At 39.6% G+C, this 18,147-nt stretch overlaps 4 protein-coding genes across 11 annotated transcripts; 3 read left to right on the top strand and 1 right to left on the bottom strand.

The window, feature by feature from the left end:
• The first annotated feature begins 616 nt into the window (after positions 1-616).
• LOC116924723 (corticotropin-releasing factor-binding protein) lies at positions 617-3,909 on the top strand. Its single transcript, XM_032931245.2, has 7 exons — positions 617-890; positions 2,072-2,150; positions 2,228-2,400; positions 2,472-2,682; positions 2,767-2,984; positions 3,061-3,169; positions 3,238-3,909. The coding sequence occupies exons 1-7, from the start codon at positions 813-815 to the stop codon at positions 3,378-3,380; spliced, it is 1,011 nt and encodes a 336-aa protein (XP_032787136.1). The 5' UTR covers positions 617-812; the 3' UTR covers positions 3,381-3,909.
• LOC116924722 (spindle pole body component 110) lies at positions 3,671-7,387 on the bottom strand. 2 transcript variants are annotated; one of them, XM_032931243.2, is made up of 10 exons: positions 7,075-7,387; positions 6,507-7,014; positions 6,175-6,446; positions 5,590-6,104; positions 5,401-5,510; positions 5,115-5,342; positions 4,795-5,048; positions 4,069-4,732; positions 3,911-4,010; positions 3,671-3,837 (listed from the first exon to the last, which is right to left on the bottom strand). In XM_032931243.2, exons 1-9 carry the CDS (start codon positions 7,228-7,230, stop codon positions 3,946-3,948), a joined length of 2,772 nt encoding a protein of 923 aa, XP_032787134.2. In that variant the 5' UTR covers positions 7,231-7,387; the 3' UTR covers positions 3,671-3,837; positions 3,911-3,945. The 2 variants fall into 2 exon arrangements, with proteins under 2 accessions (XP_032787134.2, XP_032787135.2); XM_032931244.2 differs by having other exon boundaries at positions 3,911-4,732; positions 7,075-7,386.
• Positions 7,388-9,621: 2,234 nt separating this feature from the next.
• On the top strand, positions 9,622-13,922 carry LOC116924731 (1-acyl-sn-glycerol-3-phosphate acyltransferase gamma). Of its 4 annotated transcripts, none has more exons than XM_032931257.2 (12): positions 9,623-9,873; positions 10,138-10,271; positions 10,393-10,576; positions 10,647-10,816; positions 10,913-10,992; positions 11,079-11,160; positions 11,229-11,273; positions 11,575-11,661; positions 11,765-11,823; positions 11,896-12,043; positions 12,526-12,763; positions 12,861-13,922. In XM_032931257.2, the coding sequence occupies exons 3-12, from the start codon at positions 10,402-10,404 to the stop codon at positions 12,950-12,952; spliced, it is 1,176 nt and encodes a 391-aa protein (XP_032787148.2). In that variant the 5' UTR covers positions 9,623-9,873; positions 10,138-10,271; positions 10,393-10,401; the 3' UTR covers positions 12,953-13,922. The 4 variants fall into 4 exon arrangements, with proteins under 4 accessions (XP_032787151.2, XP_032787152.2, XP_032787148.2 ...); XM_032931258.2 differs by having other exon boundaries at positions 9,623-9,865; XM_032931260.2 differs by lacking the exon at positions 10,138-10,271 and having other exon boundaries at positions 9,622-9,873.
• Positions 13,923-14,534: 612 nt separating this feature from the next.
• LOC116924724 (polycomb protein Scm) lies at positions 14,535-18,146 on the top strand. Of its 4 annotated transcripts, none has more exons than XM_032931246.2 (12): positions 14,535-14,719; positions 14,793-14,822; positions 14,877-14,942; positions 15,023-15,489; positions 15,569-15,761; positions 15,822-16,049; positions 16,132-16,278; positions 16,338-16,547; positions 16,609-16,815; positions 16,876-17,091; positions 17,157-17,551; positions 17,630-18,146. In XM_032931246.2, exons 3-12 carry the CDS (start codon positions 14,921-14,923, stop codon positions 17,762-17,764), a joined length of 2,220 nt encoding a protein of 739 aa, XP_032787137.2. In that variant the 5' UTR covers positions 14,535-14,719; positions 14,793-14,822; positions 14,877-14,920; the 3' UTR covers positions 17,765-18,146. The 4 variants fall into 4 exon arrangements, with proteins under 4 accessions (XP_032787137.2, XP_032787139.2, XP_045031262.1 ...); XM_032931248.2 differs by having other exon boundaries at positions 14,891-14,942; XM_045175327.1 differs by having other exon boundaries at positions 14,535-14,822.
• Position 18,147: the final 1 nt, after the last annotated feature.

Genomic DNA, 18,147 nt, shown 5'->3' on the forward strand with positions numbered 1-18,147 from the left:
TATTTTATGTTATACGACCTGCTACTTGCATATGTTGCGCTCGATTCGTGTTGACATTAAGCTCAGCAGATGCCACATCAAGAATCTCGTAACAGTTTGCTACAACACTGACCTACTATTTTTTTCTTCAACGTGCTGGAGAATACGACCTGGATTGTCTTCGGATGGTAAACTGAATTATCTACTTAATTAGGGTTACATTTTTCAGGGTGTTTTTACCACCCGTAGAGGCAAGCCAATTGCAGCGGGAGGACCGACACGCGGAGATGATGCAATTAATATTAGGTATATAGCACGACGGGGGCTAAAAAGAATCTCATGTACATCCAACAGCGTCTCTGTCGATCGACACGAAAAATAGGACGGCAACAAAAATAAATAGTTTTTCCTTTTTAAATCTAGATATAGTATATCTGATATGTAGAGCCTATTTGGATTGTTTGCTTTGAAGCAAGAAAGAGGGACAGAGAAAAGAAAAACAGAAAGATGTACGGAGGCATCAGTCGGATCGAGTTGTGATGGAAAAAGAAAGAAGAAAAAGAGGAGGGAGGTGTGCAGGGCAGGCCGCCTCCGTTGTGCCCGCCACCCATTCGACTATAAAAGATCCCATTGCAAGTGGAATCCTCGCAGTCGTCCGGCCCACATCGTCCTCTATAGAGATCTGATACCAATAGGCTCAATTTTCACCCGAAAAAAAAAAACACAAATTCAAATAGATTTGCTTGTTGATTGACGTTTGTAAAGAAATCGACGACATTCGTGGAGAAGTAGCGTTTCACTAAATAAAAGGCAATCAAGATCATTTCGTCATCATGAATTGGATGCTGTTGGTAGCTGTGATTGGCTTTGGCTCGAGCTGTTTGGCTGCTTCGCTTCTACCTCACGAGCAGGTAAATTGACCACTTTCGATTCATTTCTTTCCAAGTTGTCATTCTTATTTTACGTGTCGCCATCTTGATAGATGTGGTGTATTTATCCCCTGAAAGCTTTATCTTTTATTGTGTATAGCACTCGAGCGTTTTCGGGATCTTCTTAAGAGGCCTCGTTTCTTTGGTGGCTAAAAGCTTTTCTCGTTGCAATCGTCGCTTTGACAATCCCAAACAATCAGCATTCAAGGCAATTTAACTCTTTTGGGTGTGGGCCTCTTTGACGTTACAGATTATTAGGCTAGTCTATACGTATATCGTTCACGTGTGTCTATAACGTCACGTTTCCTTTCCTATTACTACAAGTATTCGCTCCCAATGGTGAACCAATACAAAGAGATGGTGGTCCACTTATTCTTGACATGGACACAGGACACCAAAGAAATCGGTCGTAAACTTCCAGCAAATAGGATTTGGACATGTCAATACGACGTAGATATTGACTATTTCGTTCGCCATTCTTCTTTTACGATTTGTTATAAAGGACTTATAGATCTCTCTATTTTCGTTGCATTTTGAGGATCTATCTCATACGACGGTAAATATTTTTTTGTTTTTTCGTTAAATTTGAACGCACGAGTTCTTTTTGAAGACATCGACTTATCGTAAAACTAAATTCTCGACATCAGTTCGTAGAAATTGATGACCTAAATAGCAGATACATTACTACCATAATTAAACGAGTCTTGACTTATTATCGCTATCTCGTCAGCAGCTTGGCCACCCTATCTGAAACCTATGGGGACATATAGACATAGAGAAGTAGAACGTCCCTAATACATATTTCAATTATTCACGACTCACGATCAATATAACAGATCCCCATTTCCCGTCGAGGCAAAATGGTTTGTTTACTCGTCTCGGAGGAGGAAGATAAGAAACCAGTCATCCAAAAAGCCTATGCCTTATGCTATTTTTAAGCACATTATTTTAACGAGCGACTCTATTTTCTAAACAAGTCAATTGTGTGGCAGATAAAAAGTCTTATCCACATCCTCCCGTTATTTCTAATATCACCATATCCGTGTAGACGAAGATGTTGACATCAATAGGAAAAAGAATAGACGTACCGATAGAAGATCTATGCAGCGGTAAACAAGTACGAAGATGACGATCTAATGATAATTGTTATTTCAACATCTTAGGCTAAAAATGCGCCTTCTTCTCCTGTTGACTCTATTCTTCAACCTCGTCAACGAAGAGATTCATACAACGTTATTGACGGTAAGCCTGTCTTCGATCGATTTCGAAAATAACAATGTCATGCCCTTTTACTGACGACGATACAAAAACTTTGAAAGATTGCATGACGGTGACTTCGAAGGATGGCCATTTTTACTACAAAGCAAGTCCCAAAGACGAAGTGGAACCAGGTACAACTTGCGGCCTCTATCTCATCACCGATCCGGAACGACAAATCGAAATTGAACTACTGCACGTCGACGTTTCTTGCGAAGACGGAGGCCTCATTTCGGTGAACTATAATTTGACTGCCGAAGAGATCAATGCACACTAATAATCCGACTTGTTTGATTCGCACGGCAGGTGGTTGACGGATGGGAACTCAATGGCGAATTCTTCCCGTCACCCGAAGATCATCAATTGCCACTCGACCAACGAGTTCAATCCGAATGTGGCAGTCATCAAGTCATGCGTCGATACCTTTCGTCGCAAAATGCCGCTTTGGTCCAGTACAGAGTGCCTCGTTTAGGCCAAGGCTTTTCCCTCCGCGTCAACTACGTCAAGAATCCTCAACGTAACTTACCTCATTTTAATATTCGCAGTCAGTTGGTTAACCGTGTGATTGAAACGATTTACTGTGATGATGGGTTTATGTTAGCGTGCAATATCCTGGTGGAGGGGACGTCTTACGTTTACACTTTGAGCAATCACGGACGTCGCCTCAACTGCAGCGTGACCACTCTCTTCCCTGCCAGCATTTCACTTGTTTCTCTCGATGTCGGTTTCACTAACCAGAGGCGATTGAGTCGTCTCTTATCATCCCGTCGTGATCACTTGATCGCTCACCGTTCCACGGCCGGCGAAGTCGTTCACAACGTAATGAAACATAATGATGCCACGCGCCTTTCCGAGCAGATTTTAATAGAAAACTTTTTTCTTTTTACCTGTCAAGTGCGAGGAAAAAGACATGTCAGACTACCTGCAGATTGGCGGCTCTTCTGGTTTGGATACTGCTAACATGTTGGTATCGGATTCTATCTGCGGTGCAGCTCGCGAGCCAAGTAATTCCGTTTAATGTCATTCTCGGCGTTCGAAAGAGCTGATTTTCCATTCTAACCCAAACAATCAGAAGCGTCTGAAGAAACGATCGCATGTGGCATCACTACGGTGCGCCTCGTCTCGAGCGGCCGTCATCGCAATTGGGCGCAGGTTTCTATACGCCCAGCCGAAGATGAAGATCTCTCATTGGCCAATTTCATGTGCCCAGCCTAAAGAAACATCGAGGCAACAAAAAAACAAACAATTTAAATATCAAATCTAAATTAATTATGTTTCTAGTTTCTCTTATCTAAAGACCTTTCACGAAATGATATTGATCCGTTGAAAGTCTACTCGTTTCAATTCACTTTGACACATGTCCATTAGCTAGTCATTTGACAGTTTTCCGACACTGTAACAAAAATATTATTTAGCCAACAGATATAAACACCATTTCGCCTGTACACGTACAATGTATGGCGATGACAGCACAACTTCCTACAAGAACTTGGGAAATTAGAGCATTTTGTTGAAAATATATTGCCGTCTACAAGAGGGCGACATCTTACATGCCCCAGTGTTACTCATGATCTCCCACACCCCCTACTCGCTCGTCTCTTAATTAATCCCCTTACCCAAATATTCCCTTTTGTTGTCAATTCTCCCGCCCGAAGATCAGGTCATCATTAGACTAACGAAAAGACAAAATTATGTATACGGGATTATTTACTATTATGATTATTACAAGATCATCAATGTATTACTTCTGAACTGTGGATAGACTTATGCCTTCTCTTCCTCAACACTGTACATATTTCTCGTCGGCGGGGATCCCCACATTTAAAGGGAGGAGGACGACGACGACTACAAAAAGGAAGAAGAAAAAAACGGTGAAAATCGATGAATTATTTGTTAGTACTACCGAAATTTGTCAGGCCTCTAACATAAAGGTTGACTTGCTGCTGCAAGTCGTCTATGCCTTGCGCAAACGTTGACGCAGGTAGGGAGTGTAAACCCCCACTTTGGGAAGCAAGTGGCGTAGATGCCGTAGGTGTCTTGAACGCGACTGCAGCCCTTGCCGCAGGCACCTTAGGGGCGACATTTGTGGCCCGATTGACGTTGGCGCGGTCTTGTTCGAGCAACTGCAGCTCTGAATTGACTCTATTTAATAAATCCGAAATAACAGTTCGGAAATAATCTTCACTGCGTTGTCGTTCAGCTTTGTGTTTGGCCAATTTGTCGTTGACGTAGTTCTGGTAGTCACGAACACGCCGCTTGAGATGCTTGTACTTTTCAGCTTGTTCTTGGATCACTTTTTGATCACAAAGCCGCGACGTTTCCATCTTTTGTATGGCGCTGTCCAGGTTGTGTAGTAAATCTGTTGGCACCTGTTGGTAGTTCTTGAGGCACATTTTTATTTTGGACAAGTCTAACTTCCAATCCAGTGCCGATTGCGCCGAACGAGCACTGGATGCCATTTGCAAAGTTAAAGGTGTCGACGAGTTGGATTGCATTTCTACAATTTGTTTTTCATAACTGGCGATAATGGAGAGTTTCTCGTCTTCGCACTGTTGTCTTAATCTAGCCTATGACACGGACAAATGATTAGCAATAGCATTCCCCAAAACTGCCCAAATGCATATCCTACCATGGCATCGGCTGTAGCTGTGATTAGACTCTTTTCAGGTTGCTGGCTTTCCGATTTATCTGCAGCCACCAGAGAGGCAGCAGCCACTTTTTCTTGCCACGTTTTAATTAAATTCTTTTTTTCGACTTCAAACTTTTCGCGCAACAAATGTCTTTCCACTTTAAGCTGCTGTTGGCGCTTCATCAGTTCGTTCTGCAAAACGTCTCGCTCGTGCCGCAAGGCGTCCATAGATTCTCGCAGACACTGAAGTTCACCTGTATGCCAAAAAGCGCTACACTGTGAATCATCGATTGAATTGTGCTCTGAAGTGCAACACATACCTAAGCTCTTCTCTACATGAACGAGATCGTCCACGTGGCCGGATGTTTTCTCCTTTAGCCATTCAAGTCGAGCACGAGCCACATGTTCTTGAACAGCCGTCTGCATTTTGGCATCCCAATTTGCCTCGATCATGGCCTTGTGCCTGTTGAGGTTTTCTTCCATCTTTCGGTTAACCTCCTCAAGTTCTTGCAATAAATGTTTTTTTTCTTCATCTAACTCTTTACGGCCTGTGCGGTGATTTAAAAATATTATTAAGCAACAGGTGTTAACAAGCAAACTATCTACCAGAATCCATTTGTTGTAGCTGGTCTTCCAATGAATCTTTCTCGCGGCACACCGCCAGATAGAGCTCTTTTACGTTGTTCAGTTCCGTACCGAGTTTGCTGTCTTGGTCACTAAATGATCATCATCCACCATCAATGAGACGCTTTATGTTACGTTTAAAAAATATGCGCCCAGAAAATGCTAACTCACGTAGATTGCACAGGTGTTTTGGCGATCGTGCTTAATTCGTGGTTGAGCGCCTCCTTCTCCTTTTGCAGCTGATAGATTTTTTCTTCCAATTGCTTGACGTTTTTTTCAGAGGTTTGCAAGCGTTGTTCTAGGCTACTGATAATTCGGTCCGATTGTTTGACATCTGGGTGATCTCTATTTGTTCCTAATCGCATCTGACTCATCGAATCGGATAAATTTTGAGAAATCCGTTCCTTCTTTAATCGTTCAATCTCCTCTTGGGCTCGTGATAATTGATCTAGCAAAGTTGCGCTCGTAAGCGTGTCACGTTGTTCGCGTAAAATGCGCTGTTGATCGAGGGCGCGATTGAATTCTTGCAAATTGGCCGCTCTTTCAGTCAAAGTGCGCTCATGCATCTCTGTTACGTCACGAAGCTTTCTCTCAAGGGTCGAAATATTTTCATTCTTATAGTCAAGCTCCGTTCGAAGGCGATTGAGCTCATCTCTGAGGGATCGCAAATCGTTATCATATCTCGCCTAGTGGTAAAACAAGATAAAGCATTTTTGGCGATCACAATGATGGAACGAAAAGTCTAGGCATGGTTACCTTAATGCCGCTTAGCAAGTTATCTTGTCTATTAGCATCGCGATGATTAGCCTGAAGTAAATTAAGGTCGAGAAGCTGTCGCTCTAAACTGATTGCATTATTTTCGGCTGCTTGTAGTTTAGAAATAAGGTTTTGATTTGTTTCTATCACTTCTTTGACTCGCTGATTTAGGGCAGCAATTTCTTCTTTAAGACGCAGATTATCTTGACGGCTTTCTTGCACAATCCTTTCACTTGTTTCTAATGTCATCTTCATTCCAGTTTTTTCCCCTTCTGCAATGCAGCAAAAACAAATAAACACACCTCTTTAGAAAAAGGAGATACTACAAATACCTAAAAGAGCCACTTTATGATGTAAATGATGGATCTCTGAATTGAGCTTGCTAATTTCAGTTCCCCTGGCAGCATATAGTATTTCCAGTTCTGCTTGAGAATTCAGACCAGACGAGAGGTAGTGCTTTTCAATTTCTTCCTCATTGCTACGATTCCATGAAGGTCTGTAAGAATTTGTTTTACTTTCCTCAAGTGGACTGAATCTAACACAGTTCTTCTTATGGTTATTCTTTGACCAGGTGCTGAAAGACTTGTTGCTTTCACTATCTGCTGGAATATCCTGATGCAGAGATTCTGGCATTTCTTCATTCTGTCGACGATGTATTGGACTATGTAAAGAATCTCCTAGATATTCTTGTCCTTGAGATATGTTTTGTTTTGAAGAATCAGATTGGAACTCTTGGCTTTTTTCTGAATGCAGCCTTGAGAGATGCTGATCTGTTGCCTCAAAGTCACTTTCATCCTCTTCAATTAAATCATCAAAAGCATTTGTGAGGAGATCCCGTAGCTATAAATAAAATAGGAGAATTTTCAGCAATTCTGGTAGTTATTCTATGAGAAAACCAACCTCTGCATTTCGTTGCTGAATTTCTTCTTCCTCACCGTCATCATCGGTATCGTCTTCGTCATGGTGGTTGTTGTTATTCTGCGGCCCACCTTGAGTTAGAGCATCCAAGTCTAAACTTGTCCCAACGTTATACAAACTTATTCCGTTAGTATCCATCAATGCAATCTTCCCTCGATATGTCTTTTATCTTACTGTTGACAGTGACAATGTATACTACAGGCACTAGATATGAAAATCCCGCCAATTTCTATTTTCGGTGTCAAGTTGATAACTGAATCATAGACTACGAAGTAAAGACGGCGATCGGCTCCATAAGCCCGAGAGGAATCGTCCGAAGCGATGCTTCTGCATGCCGGTAGGGGTCAGGCCGTACCGGTTAGCAAGGCAATTTAGTCGTTCCCCGTTTCCCTACTGATTACGTGCTTCACACACACGCATTTTCGGGTATATGGAATTCATATTGATTTTTCTACTTTATACCATGATTTTGAATAGCCCTTCCCCGTGTCCCTTGAATTTTTGCTCAATTTTACTTACAAGTTCGGGTGTAGAAAAAATTAATTTTATGTGACCCCCTTTTCCCTTGAATATATTTCGTTTTAAAGAAATCGTGAAACACTGGTTGTTGTTTTTTTCGATTTCAACAGAAGGTAGTAGGCGCGAGCTACAAACTACACTCATTTGATACAACTAATTTCGCCGTTTGTATCTGCCCTATATTAATATTTTAGTATATGAAATAAATAAAAAGACATAAAAATTTAAAAATATGTTCAAGATGTATGTATTATTCAGTGACTGGCAACCTTTTAAACACTGACTTCTGATCACTCAAGAATCGAATTATCACATATATTTATCATTTATCGCCTAGCGAGATTCATAACCAAAATTAATTAAATACCTTTTGTTTTATTTTGAACACCACAGAACAACATAATCCTTGAAAAACCACAACGTAAACAATGTAAATGACGCCTACAAATTCACAACAGTGTTTCAAGATTTCATTTAAAAATCCAAATATTCATGAGAAACGATGGTCACATAAAACTTTTTTTTCTACACCCGAATTTGCAAGTAAAATTAAGAAAAAATTCAAGAGACACGTGGAAGGGCTATATAAAATTATAGTATAAAATATAAAAATCAATATGAATTCCATATACCCGAAAATGCGTGTGTGTGAAGCACGTAATCAGTAGGGAAACGGGGAACGACTAAATTGCCTTGTTAACCGGTACGGCCTGACCCCTACCGGCATGCAGAAGCATCGCCTGTGGAGGGTTATAGGGGAGTTCAGTCTTTACCTTGTAGTCTATGACTGAATCTCCATCTGAAATTGTACTTGAACAAAATTTTGCAGTGTTGCCACTTTGTAAAATGTTTGTTGCTAGCCACGGCCCCGATCAAATTCTAATCGGGCATACCGCTAAGCTTCCCCGAGTAAAATGAATCGGGGAAGTTCGGTGCGGAACGGTGCTATAATCGGTGCTGCACCGAAAGCACCGCTTCAGCCATAGGGGGTTAGTCTTACCAGTGACCTTGCGTTCTGATAGGCCAACGAGAATCACGTGACTAGGGTCACATTTTGTTCTTGTTGGCCGCAGGGCAACTGCCAATTTAGATCACTATTCATTGATAATCAGGGAAGGCACCGACCACCGATATCACTTCCCCGATTAAGATTATCCCCACACCCCGATTGGCGCGGGGCCGAGCGTTAAGTAGCCAGAGCTGGCCAGAGTCATAGTCATAGACTAGACCCCTTAAAATACAATTAATTATTACAATTAATTCATAAACCCCTTAAATGGGGTCTATCACTCTGTGTTAGCCAGGAAACTAGGAAGTTCCTATTACGAACTCTTGCTAGTTGCTACTTGCTAGAGCATTTTGGTCATGGTCATGGTCGTTTTGCTATCAATATATTCAATATATTCATAACATTAATACTATTCATCATGCATGAAAAACCATTCAGCAAGAAAAACCATTTTTCGCATAACGAATTTGCCAAAAAATGAAATGTATCTCTTGCAAAACACCCGTTCCCCGAGTTCTGACAAACACGTAAAATCATCTTTGAACACATGTGCTAACGCTGACTCTTACGTTTCTTCCCGCGTAAAATAAGTTGCTCTTATCTTTCTTTGTTAAACCAACCAGACGACCCAAATAATACAGACATTCTGAGGACTTTGACCTCTTTTTCCCTAAAAATTTGTTATTACGGCTCTGAACTGAAATTCAACAAATAAAACCATTTTAAGTTAATTTTTACCGTTATTTTTAAACGTTAATTTTTACCTCTAAGGCATGCAAAACACTTTTTGCAGCTTTTTTTTGTAGCTTTTTTGTAACTATTTTGCTACAGCCAGTGGTGCACGTTGTAAAAAATATATAGACTTATATATATATTTATATTATTAAGAATTCCGTCCTAAGCCATACTACCTTTTATCTATTAAAATAAAACATATCCAATGTCAAGTTGGAAATTGAAATGCTTTGTAAAGTAGCCTAACAGGCAATGTCTAGCCCTAACCAGATTGAGCGCATCGAACTCCCAAACAGACGTATCAAGGTATCACAAGACAACAGACACAGTAGGACTAGGAGATAGGCTACTGCTGTGTTTGTAATCTGTCTGGGTTGTTGGGTTTTCAAATAAACCCACGTATTGTAATGAAAGTTATAAGAACCCAGAAAATCAATAAGCTACATTACCTATAGTGCAATAAAGAACGAAGTGTGTTCATGTCTAACTAGTGAATTTAAGATTTCTCAAGTAAGCAGGTAAAAACAATTAAAATTTTGCTTGGTCAATTTAGCAATGCAAATTTGGAAGTTGGCTCTTCATACACTTTATTGAAATGTTTATCAGTTGTTCTTTTGTGGAATATTTTGTTGTTGTCCATAATTAGTTGCTAAGAAAGATTCCAATGTTTGGCTAGTAATTTCACCCCAAGCATCGTCCTGCTCTGAAATGCCCTCTGCTCGAAACACAGATTGCTGTTCAACAATAATTGAACTAACAATACTTCTCTTAAATTGATTTAGCTCTCTAGGAACAGGATGCATAGTTAAAATTTTTGAAAAATAAAAATACCTAGTGATTTGATACCAAAAATCAAAGCAGTAAATTGACTGGAAAACAAATTTTAATTTGTGTAGTCAAAAATAACATTTAAAACGTAAGTAGGAGAATGAATTTCCTTTGTAGAGTTTCTTTATATGTAGACTAATTGAAAAGACTTCTAATGTGATATGTGATCACAAGTATAACCCCATCTTTTTCTTTATGTATGTTTGCAGAAAACAAAAATGTTGGCCCTTGAGAAATTTATGTTTCTGCCAGTTTTTATTCTTTTTATCAACCTGTTTGTCTCCGGTTTGATAATTAATGTGATTCAACTTCTTCTATGGATGTGTGTACGACCTGGGAGTCCATGGTTATACCAAAAACTCAACTACTATTTGCTTTACGTTCTGTGGACTCGTAAGTATAATATTTTGTGATTCTTCGTGCTATTTCACGTAAAATGATGGTTTATGGGGACATTTTTCAGAAATTGTTTTTATTGGTGAATGGTGGTCATCTTCAACATGCGCAGTATTAACAGATGATGATACTTGGTCTAAAATGGGCAAAGAGCATGCAATTGTAATTATGAATCATTCATTTGAGGTTGATTGGCTCATGGGATGGATGGTTTGTGAACAATCTAGGTTGTTAGCGGTGAGTTACATAAATTCTGTGCAATTGGGTGCCTTCATCTAACATTTCAAATTTCCCTTAATCTTCCTACTATTACGTCTTTCCTGGAATCCTAAGAGCTCGAAAGTCTTTATTAAAAAATCTATTAAATGGATACCTATCATTGGCTGGGCATGGCAGTTTGGTGAAGCAGTCTTGTAATTTCTCCTATTTCTTAGACTAATTAGTTACTTTTCAATTATTATCTTTAAGTCTTTCTTTGTTTTGGCTATTCCACATGAAGCTTAGAGCGAAACTGGGAAAAAGATAAAGTAATCATGGGAAAACAAGTAAAAAATCTCGGAGACTACGCCGATCCTGTTTGGGTAAGTTGGTTCAGCTTCCGGTCGAACATGATCCTTATGCAACTAATAATGCGTTTCGTGACATCCAGCTGCTACTTTTCGCGGAAGGAACCAGATTCACCCCCGCCAAACATGTAATTCAAGCAAAATTGTATTTATACAAAAAATAGTTACTACTTGAGAACATTCCGCTTAAAAGTTACGCATCACCTAGTACGGTTTTATTTGTCCTGCTTCCTTCGAGTCCCTGTTTCAGGGTGAAAACTTAAAAATTTCAATATGTAGACAAGTCCAATGCCAGCTAATTGAGGAAATTTTCAGGCGGAATTGCGTGAATATTTAAAATTTATTATAATATTCACCATGTTTGGTTTATTGCTGTTAAACATATTACTGATTCATAAAATATGTTCTGTTTTATTATTTTTTCACCAGGCCGCATCCGTCGAGTTTGCTAAAAAGTCAGGTTTACAACCCTTACAACACCTGCTTTTGCCAAGAACCAAAGGTTTCCTTCTGACGGTAAAGAAAAATAGGAATTGGTTTCTAGAACTACTATGTAATCGATTTCTTTTTAACCTTCGACACAACCAACTGATGGTGTTGAAACGTGGCCTACTTCCAGGTGGAATATTTGAGAGGACGATTTCCTGCCATATACTGCGCCACGTTGGCGTTCAATTGGTACGTTTGGAACCTTACAAGTGATGCATAGATTGTGTCAAATTGCATTATTAAGAATTCGTGTATTTAAAGCAAGGAAGGTGCCACACCTACCCTAAAAAATATGTTACTCGGACGCCGTGTAATAGGCGAAATGTTACTTGAACGGATTCCGTTAGAAGATGTCCCGGAAAACCCGCAAGAGGCTTCCAAATGGCTCTATGAAAACTACCATCACAAGGTAAAAGCTATACACCTACACGTGTGCGGCATTTTGATAGTAGTCGAAATAACTCGTTGATAACTGTCATCACATCTGTTGAAAGTTATCAATCTAGGCATAAAGTTTGTCCTAGACGAATGTAATTTTTTGAACAGTTGTAGACCCTTTTTTGTCTTTTTTTATGGCTAGGACGTAGCCAAGAATTCTGACGTAATTTTTTGAGGAAAAGAAAACATCTGACCTAAAAATATGTTGTTACTTTGATGAATCGTTCGGATAATGACTTTTCGTGAGCTGTACTTTTGTTGTGGCCAACTTTAAATCATAACGTCTGATTTCAGGGATACTTTCACCGATTCGCAAATTAAAAACCAAAACAAACAACGTTTATGAAGGTTCAGGTTATTTTTTGCCCCCAATATTGCAATGAAGCTTGGTATTGTTACCTCGAATTTGCCCTCGAAGGACCCGTATTGTAATTATTATTTTATAAAATATAGGATCGAATGTTGGATGCGTACAAGAAAGAAGGGGCGTTTCCTTCGGCTGATTGCTTCGGGAAAAATCATCATTTTCAAGGACCAATTCGAAGTCATTTCCGTCCAAGACGACTGTGGCCTGTAATCATCATGTTGGCTACGTCGTACATCACTCTGCCTCCTGTGTTGTATGCCCTCTATGCTCTTTTCTGCTCTGGAATTGTCAACGTCTTGATTGCCGTATCTCTTGTTCTTGCAGGTAATCGCATTTCTTATTGCATGTCCAAACTTCAATGTGATCTAACGTGTCTTATTTGTTCATTTTATTTTACTTCTTTAATGACTTCTCTTTGTAGTGGGATATGCGTTATACAAATTGGTAGCGCTTACTCGAGTCAGCAAAGGTTCGTCTTACGGCCGCTCCTCGCCTGAAAAAAAAATGTCTTAGTCTGGAGACTACCCTTACAGCTTCTGGACGAAAGACGACGCATTTAGACTAGTCTCATGAATACTTATTGATACTGACATTGTATCGTGCCCCTGTTAGTGATTTGGATCCAAACATTGCCAGCCCAGAATGGCATGATTACCCTCTTTTGTTTCATGCCATCGTCAGGGTAAAAAACGATGTTTTAGAATGGAATGATTTCCGGCTTATAGCTATTTCTATTGTTCTTACCTGCAAATTATCGTTTAGTGTATATTTTTTATTTCCTCTTTTTTTTTAAACGAAAAAAGACGAGGGATAAATCCTTACACGATGATAAATTCCATGCAAGTAAGACTCGGAAAGAAATGGCTGTAAAAAAGAAAAGCTTCTTGTCAAAGTTATGGTCAAAGTAACTTGAATTTTTAAACTTAATTTTTAAATTTAGAGAAATTCCCAGTGCAGAATTACCCGTCATATAGTGGGGAACGCAATTTAACCAAAGATTTAGGCAACTTTTCCGTATTTTGGTGCAAATGAGACGTTAAGTCAGTAATGATTCAAAAAGTGTGGAAATTGTTGCGTAACTACTCTAGTAGCCGTACATCAAAATACTTGTTTTGTAAATTTTATAATAGTCAGTAACATTAAATAATATTTTTATAGTCTTGCCGTAATCACCCGATTTAGTTGTATTCCCAGTCAATTTTCTTAATGCTAAGAAAATTCTTTCTTTCTATGTAGGTCCCAATTGAAAAGATCGCCTTGATCTCAAGTCCTCCTTCATTGCATAGTCAATAACACTTGGAACAGTCTAGATAATTTTGTGTACCTAATTCTGCAATTGTTTGAGTATTTCAAACCGGGTTCTTCTCTATTACATTTTTCATCATAACTTTGTGCTACTACATTAGACTTTTCTCTTAGCAGCAAATAAACACTACACTAGAATTTTCTCATAGCAGCAAATAAACAAAGAATTGCTATTCTATCGTATTCTTTTTTTTTTCTCAATCTAAGCAGTTTTTGAAAGCTGAAATTGGGTGATTTTTAGGCAACAAAAGAATATATGGTTTCCATTTTCCTGTTTATAGACTTCCATTGATACAACTGCAGCTCGTCAATCTCTATGGGAAATACAGAAGCAGGAAAAACCAGAGATAGGAAAAACAGACTCCACGATTATAAGTAAGAATTCTCAAACAAATATGATTGGTCGCAACTTTAATTAAGACTGGTGAGACTCCCCTAGTGCCCTTTAAGAAACGCTCAATGGCTGAGCCAAACCATTTTCAGGTTTAGACAGTCCGCCGAATCTTTCACGATACTGCTTGCTGCAACATTTCTCTTCGATGAAGAGAATCTGTAATTATGACGATCAATTCATTACAATAGCCCAGGTTGGTCGAGCACATCTAAGATGATGCTTATAGCAAAGCTGCACCGGTAATTTTTCCTATAGAGCCGCGTATACTTATCATCTAGCTGACAGTTATCGTCTAGATGACGCTTCTAATTAAGAGCCAACTACAGTATTTAATAGCGAAGATCGATTTATCATAATCGATTTACCATAACAATCGATATAACTATCATTATGGAAATCCGTGATTTTCTTGAAAAACAACGATTGCGTGTAATACATTACACATACAACGGTCGAGCGTCGGTACACGACATTGAATAACAAAAATATTTACATTTTTCACGCGTTTTTTTCATGTGGCTTTGTCTTTGTGCAAGGTTTAAAAAACAATTGCATTCCCATACCATAAACTAAAAAAAGCCGTGAGTTAGAAACAACCCAATGTCCATAGCCTCCTAAATTGACATACGGAATTATCCCATTTTTGATTTCCAGATCTTTTGATTTTGTCATCAGTGAATACAGGTCTGTTTTAATCTCAATTTGTCTGTGATGTATAATCTAATGTTTTGAAAATAGCTTGATATCATCAGGTTGCTGGGAATCCCTCATTCCAAAACAGAATGAGCCATCAGTCATTTTTCCGTAAGTGGCATAAACATCAACATTCTTAACTTGTATTTGTACATTTATTCTTCAATGATTTTTTCCCCCTTACCTTCCAGAGCATAGCAAAATCAATGGCAATCCAACAGTAACTGCTGAAGGAGGTATGTTTCCATGTGGATGGTGTAGCCAAGCAGAAAAGCCAAATTTGTATGTTCTGCCCCTGAAAAATGGAAGACACACATTTTGTTCTGCAGCCTGTTTGTCGGAATTCAGGAAAGGGGCATGTTTTCAGTGTGGGGAAGCTATTGCTGGTGTACCGTTCCAGAGCCTTGTTAACTTGGCAATGAGAGATTTCTGCAGCGAAAAGTGTTGCCTAAAGTTCAAGAAAAGAGAACATAGTAAACTAAAATTGAACTGTTCATCAGCAACAAATCTTCAGAATAACCCAGATCTACCACATCTGCCAACAGCAGCCAACCCCGAATCTTCTGCTGTGTTGAGCTCTAACCTTTGCCCATTTGCGTGGGAGGATTACCTTGCAGAAACTAGGAGTGTAGCAGCACCCCCAGTTTGTTTTAAGCAGGTATGCTGCTGGAAATACCCAACATTTGTTTCCTACTTGGACTTATATTGTTTTACTAAACCCTTTTTTCCGGAAACAGCACGCTGTACCACCAACGAATGAATTTCACTGTGGAGTAAAACTAGAAGCTCAAGATCCACGTAATTTAACCTCCACTTGCATTGCCACCGTAGTGGCTATAATCGGCCCGCGACTCCGCTTACGTCTTGATGGCTCCGACAACAAAAACGATTTCTGGAGGCTGGTTGATTCAAACGACATCCATCCAATTGGTAATGATTTCACATCAAGGCAGCAAAACAGTAAATCACCATTCCCAATCTAAACCACAGGACATTGTGAAAGCAATGGTGGAATGCTGCAGCCTCCTCTAGGTTTTCGCATGAATGCGTCGTCTTGGCGTACATTCCTCTTGAAAACTCTAAGTGGAGCCGAGACTGCACCCAGTCGCTATTTTAAAAAGGAGCCATCTTCGCCTCGATACAATATGTTCCGAATCAGTCAAAAACTTGAAGCCGTCGATCGCAAAAATCCACATTTAATATGTGCTGCCACGGTTGGTACGTCATACATTTGCAGTTTCCTTTTTTCTTTTCTTTTGCAGCCTTGTACCGCTTCATTTGATAACATTCTTTCTTCAAGGTGCGGTCAACAACGATAGCATTTTCGTTACGTTCGATGGATGGAAAGGCGCCTTTGATTACTGGTGCCGATATGATTCTCGTGACATCTTTCCTGTTGGTTTTTGTGCAATGGTAGGACACCCTCTTCAGCCTCCGGGACAGAAATGTGAGATCGATTAATTTTGCCACTTTTCCTCCTTTAATACCAATTTTATCTCTCTTAAGTTGCATTGGCGAGTGGAAGCAGATTCAAGTCTCGCGTTCTCAGCGTACCTCCTCCTCCTCCCTTACAATTCATCTCAACGGGAGTAGAGAAGATGCCATCAGAAGTAGGAAAGTTGTCTATTTCTTCCCTAGATCTTGGCGCAAAAACCGAAACTTGTACCATCGTTCCTGAACCAGATACGTCCTCTATTGAAAGAGTGAAAACAGCTGGTGAGATATTGAACAATTGTTTGGCTATTAAACATGGATAACAAATGTTGTGCACTCCTAGTGAGTGTATACATCAATCGTCTGTGTAATTGTGGACCTCACCTGGATTCGTCTAAAGTGCAAAAATTACCAAGACTAATTGGACCTGGAACGTTAAGTCAAGTGCTGAGAGAAACTGTTCAAGGATTAGTTGATGCCGCGCTACAAACCAAACAAACTTTCTCCATCCTGCGAACACGGCAAGGTGATGGAGACATTGTCATCCGAGGTAAATGTACTCATCGCCTACTCTCTACCATCGTTTGAATACATTTTTTTGTTCCCATAGCTAAATATGAAAATGTGGTTCATACGCTTCGTTTGCCACCAGTCGATGATGTCTTGGGGCTTGAGACGTACCTCGAATTTCTTAGTGAAGATCTCGGTTACTGTGAAAATTTGATTAGTACAGTCGCCGTTGCGAACTGTAAGAAATGTGTTGCCAATTCTGCCGTTTCCGATCGAGTAGACAAGCCAGATGGCCTTCGTGCACTCAAACGTAAAGGTGACGAGCAACCGTACTTAGTTTGTTGTAGATAATCATAATCTTATCTTTGTATTTTATCCTAGGTCGAGACTACGTAAAGCCGGCGGTAAGTGTAAAAAGAAAGAAGTCAATGATCAGCCTCATAAGTGATCATAATGACTTAAACAAACGTGAACCAATATCTCCGTCGTGTGGGTCGCCAGTTGGGAACTGTTTAACAAATAAAGCAGCTAACGCAAACGCAACCGTGGCACCATTGAAAATTGAATTGAATCCTGAATTACAGAGCCCTGATCAGCAAAGAGCCACATCTACTACTAGTCACGATAATGAAACCGATGCAAGAGGAACAAATCTTATTACGAAGGTCTTTTCCACACCCACCGATCCCGCCGAGTGGTCGGTTGATGATGTGATGCGTTATCTGACTTCTGTGGATGCAGGTCTAAGCGTTCACGCACAACTATTTCAAAAACACGTAATTCAATTTTAACTTTTGAGTTTCATTTATGATTTATGGCGTAAGTATAGCTAAATTTCTCCTTTATTTCTCTAGGAAATCGATGGAAAGGCTCTGCTTCTTCTCACCTCTGACATGATGATGAAGTATATGGGGCTAAAATTAGGCCCTTCTCTAAAGATTTGCAATTCTATAAACAGATTGAAGGGACGCCGTCACCTACCAATCTGAAATCTGATTTTGAGGTCTACCTAGCCCATTTAACAAATGAGGCTAGGCGTTCTGTTACCTGGATTGGTTCGTTGGTAGATCCAACTTACATATATAGGGAATATATATTTGATCCGGATCGTCTGTGATAAACCACGAAAATAGGGGACAGAGCCATCGGCCATTTCTCGATACGTGTCCTGTAATTTCGTTTGTATTGCATTCGATTTGTTGTTTTGATTGATGTATTTTTAATCTTTTATAGCGTGAACCGTCCTAATTTTATGAAACTCCTAATTTCAAATTTTAATCTACAGTTCATATTTCCCTGAAGTTAGGTGCACGCGAAAACCTTGAAGTTAGCTTTCCTGTTCTACAAAATAAAAAGTAATAGTATGCACGAC

This window comes from Daphnia magna, linkage group LG6, assembly GCF_020631705.1.
Source record: "Daphnia magna isolate NIES linkage group LG6, ASM2063170v1.1, whole genome shotgun sequence".
Lineage (NCBI taxonomy): Eukaryota > Metazoa > Arthropoda > Branchiopoda > Diplostraca > Daphniidae > Daphnia > Daphnia magna.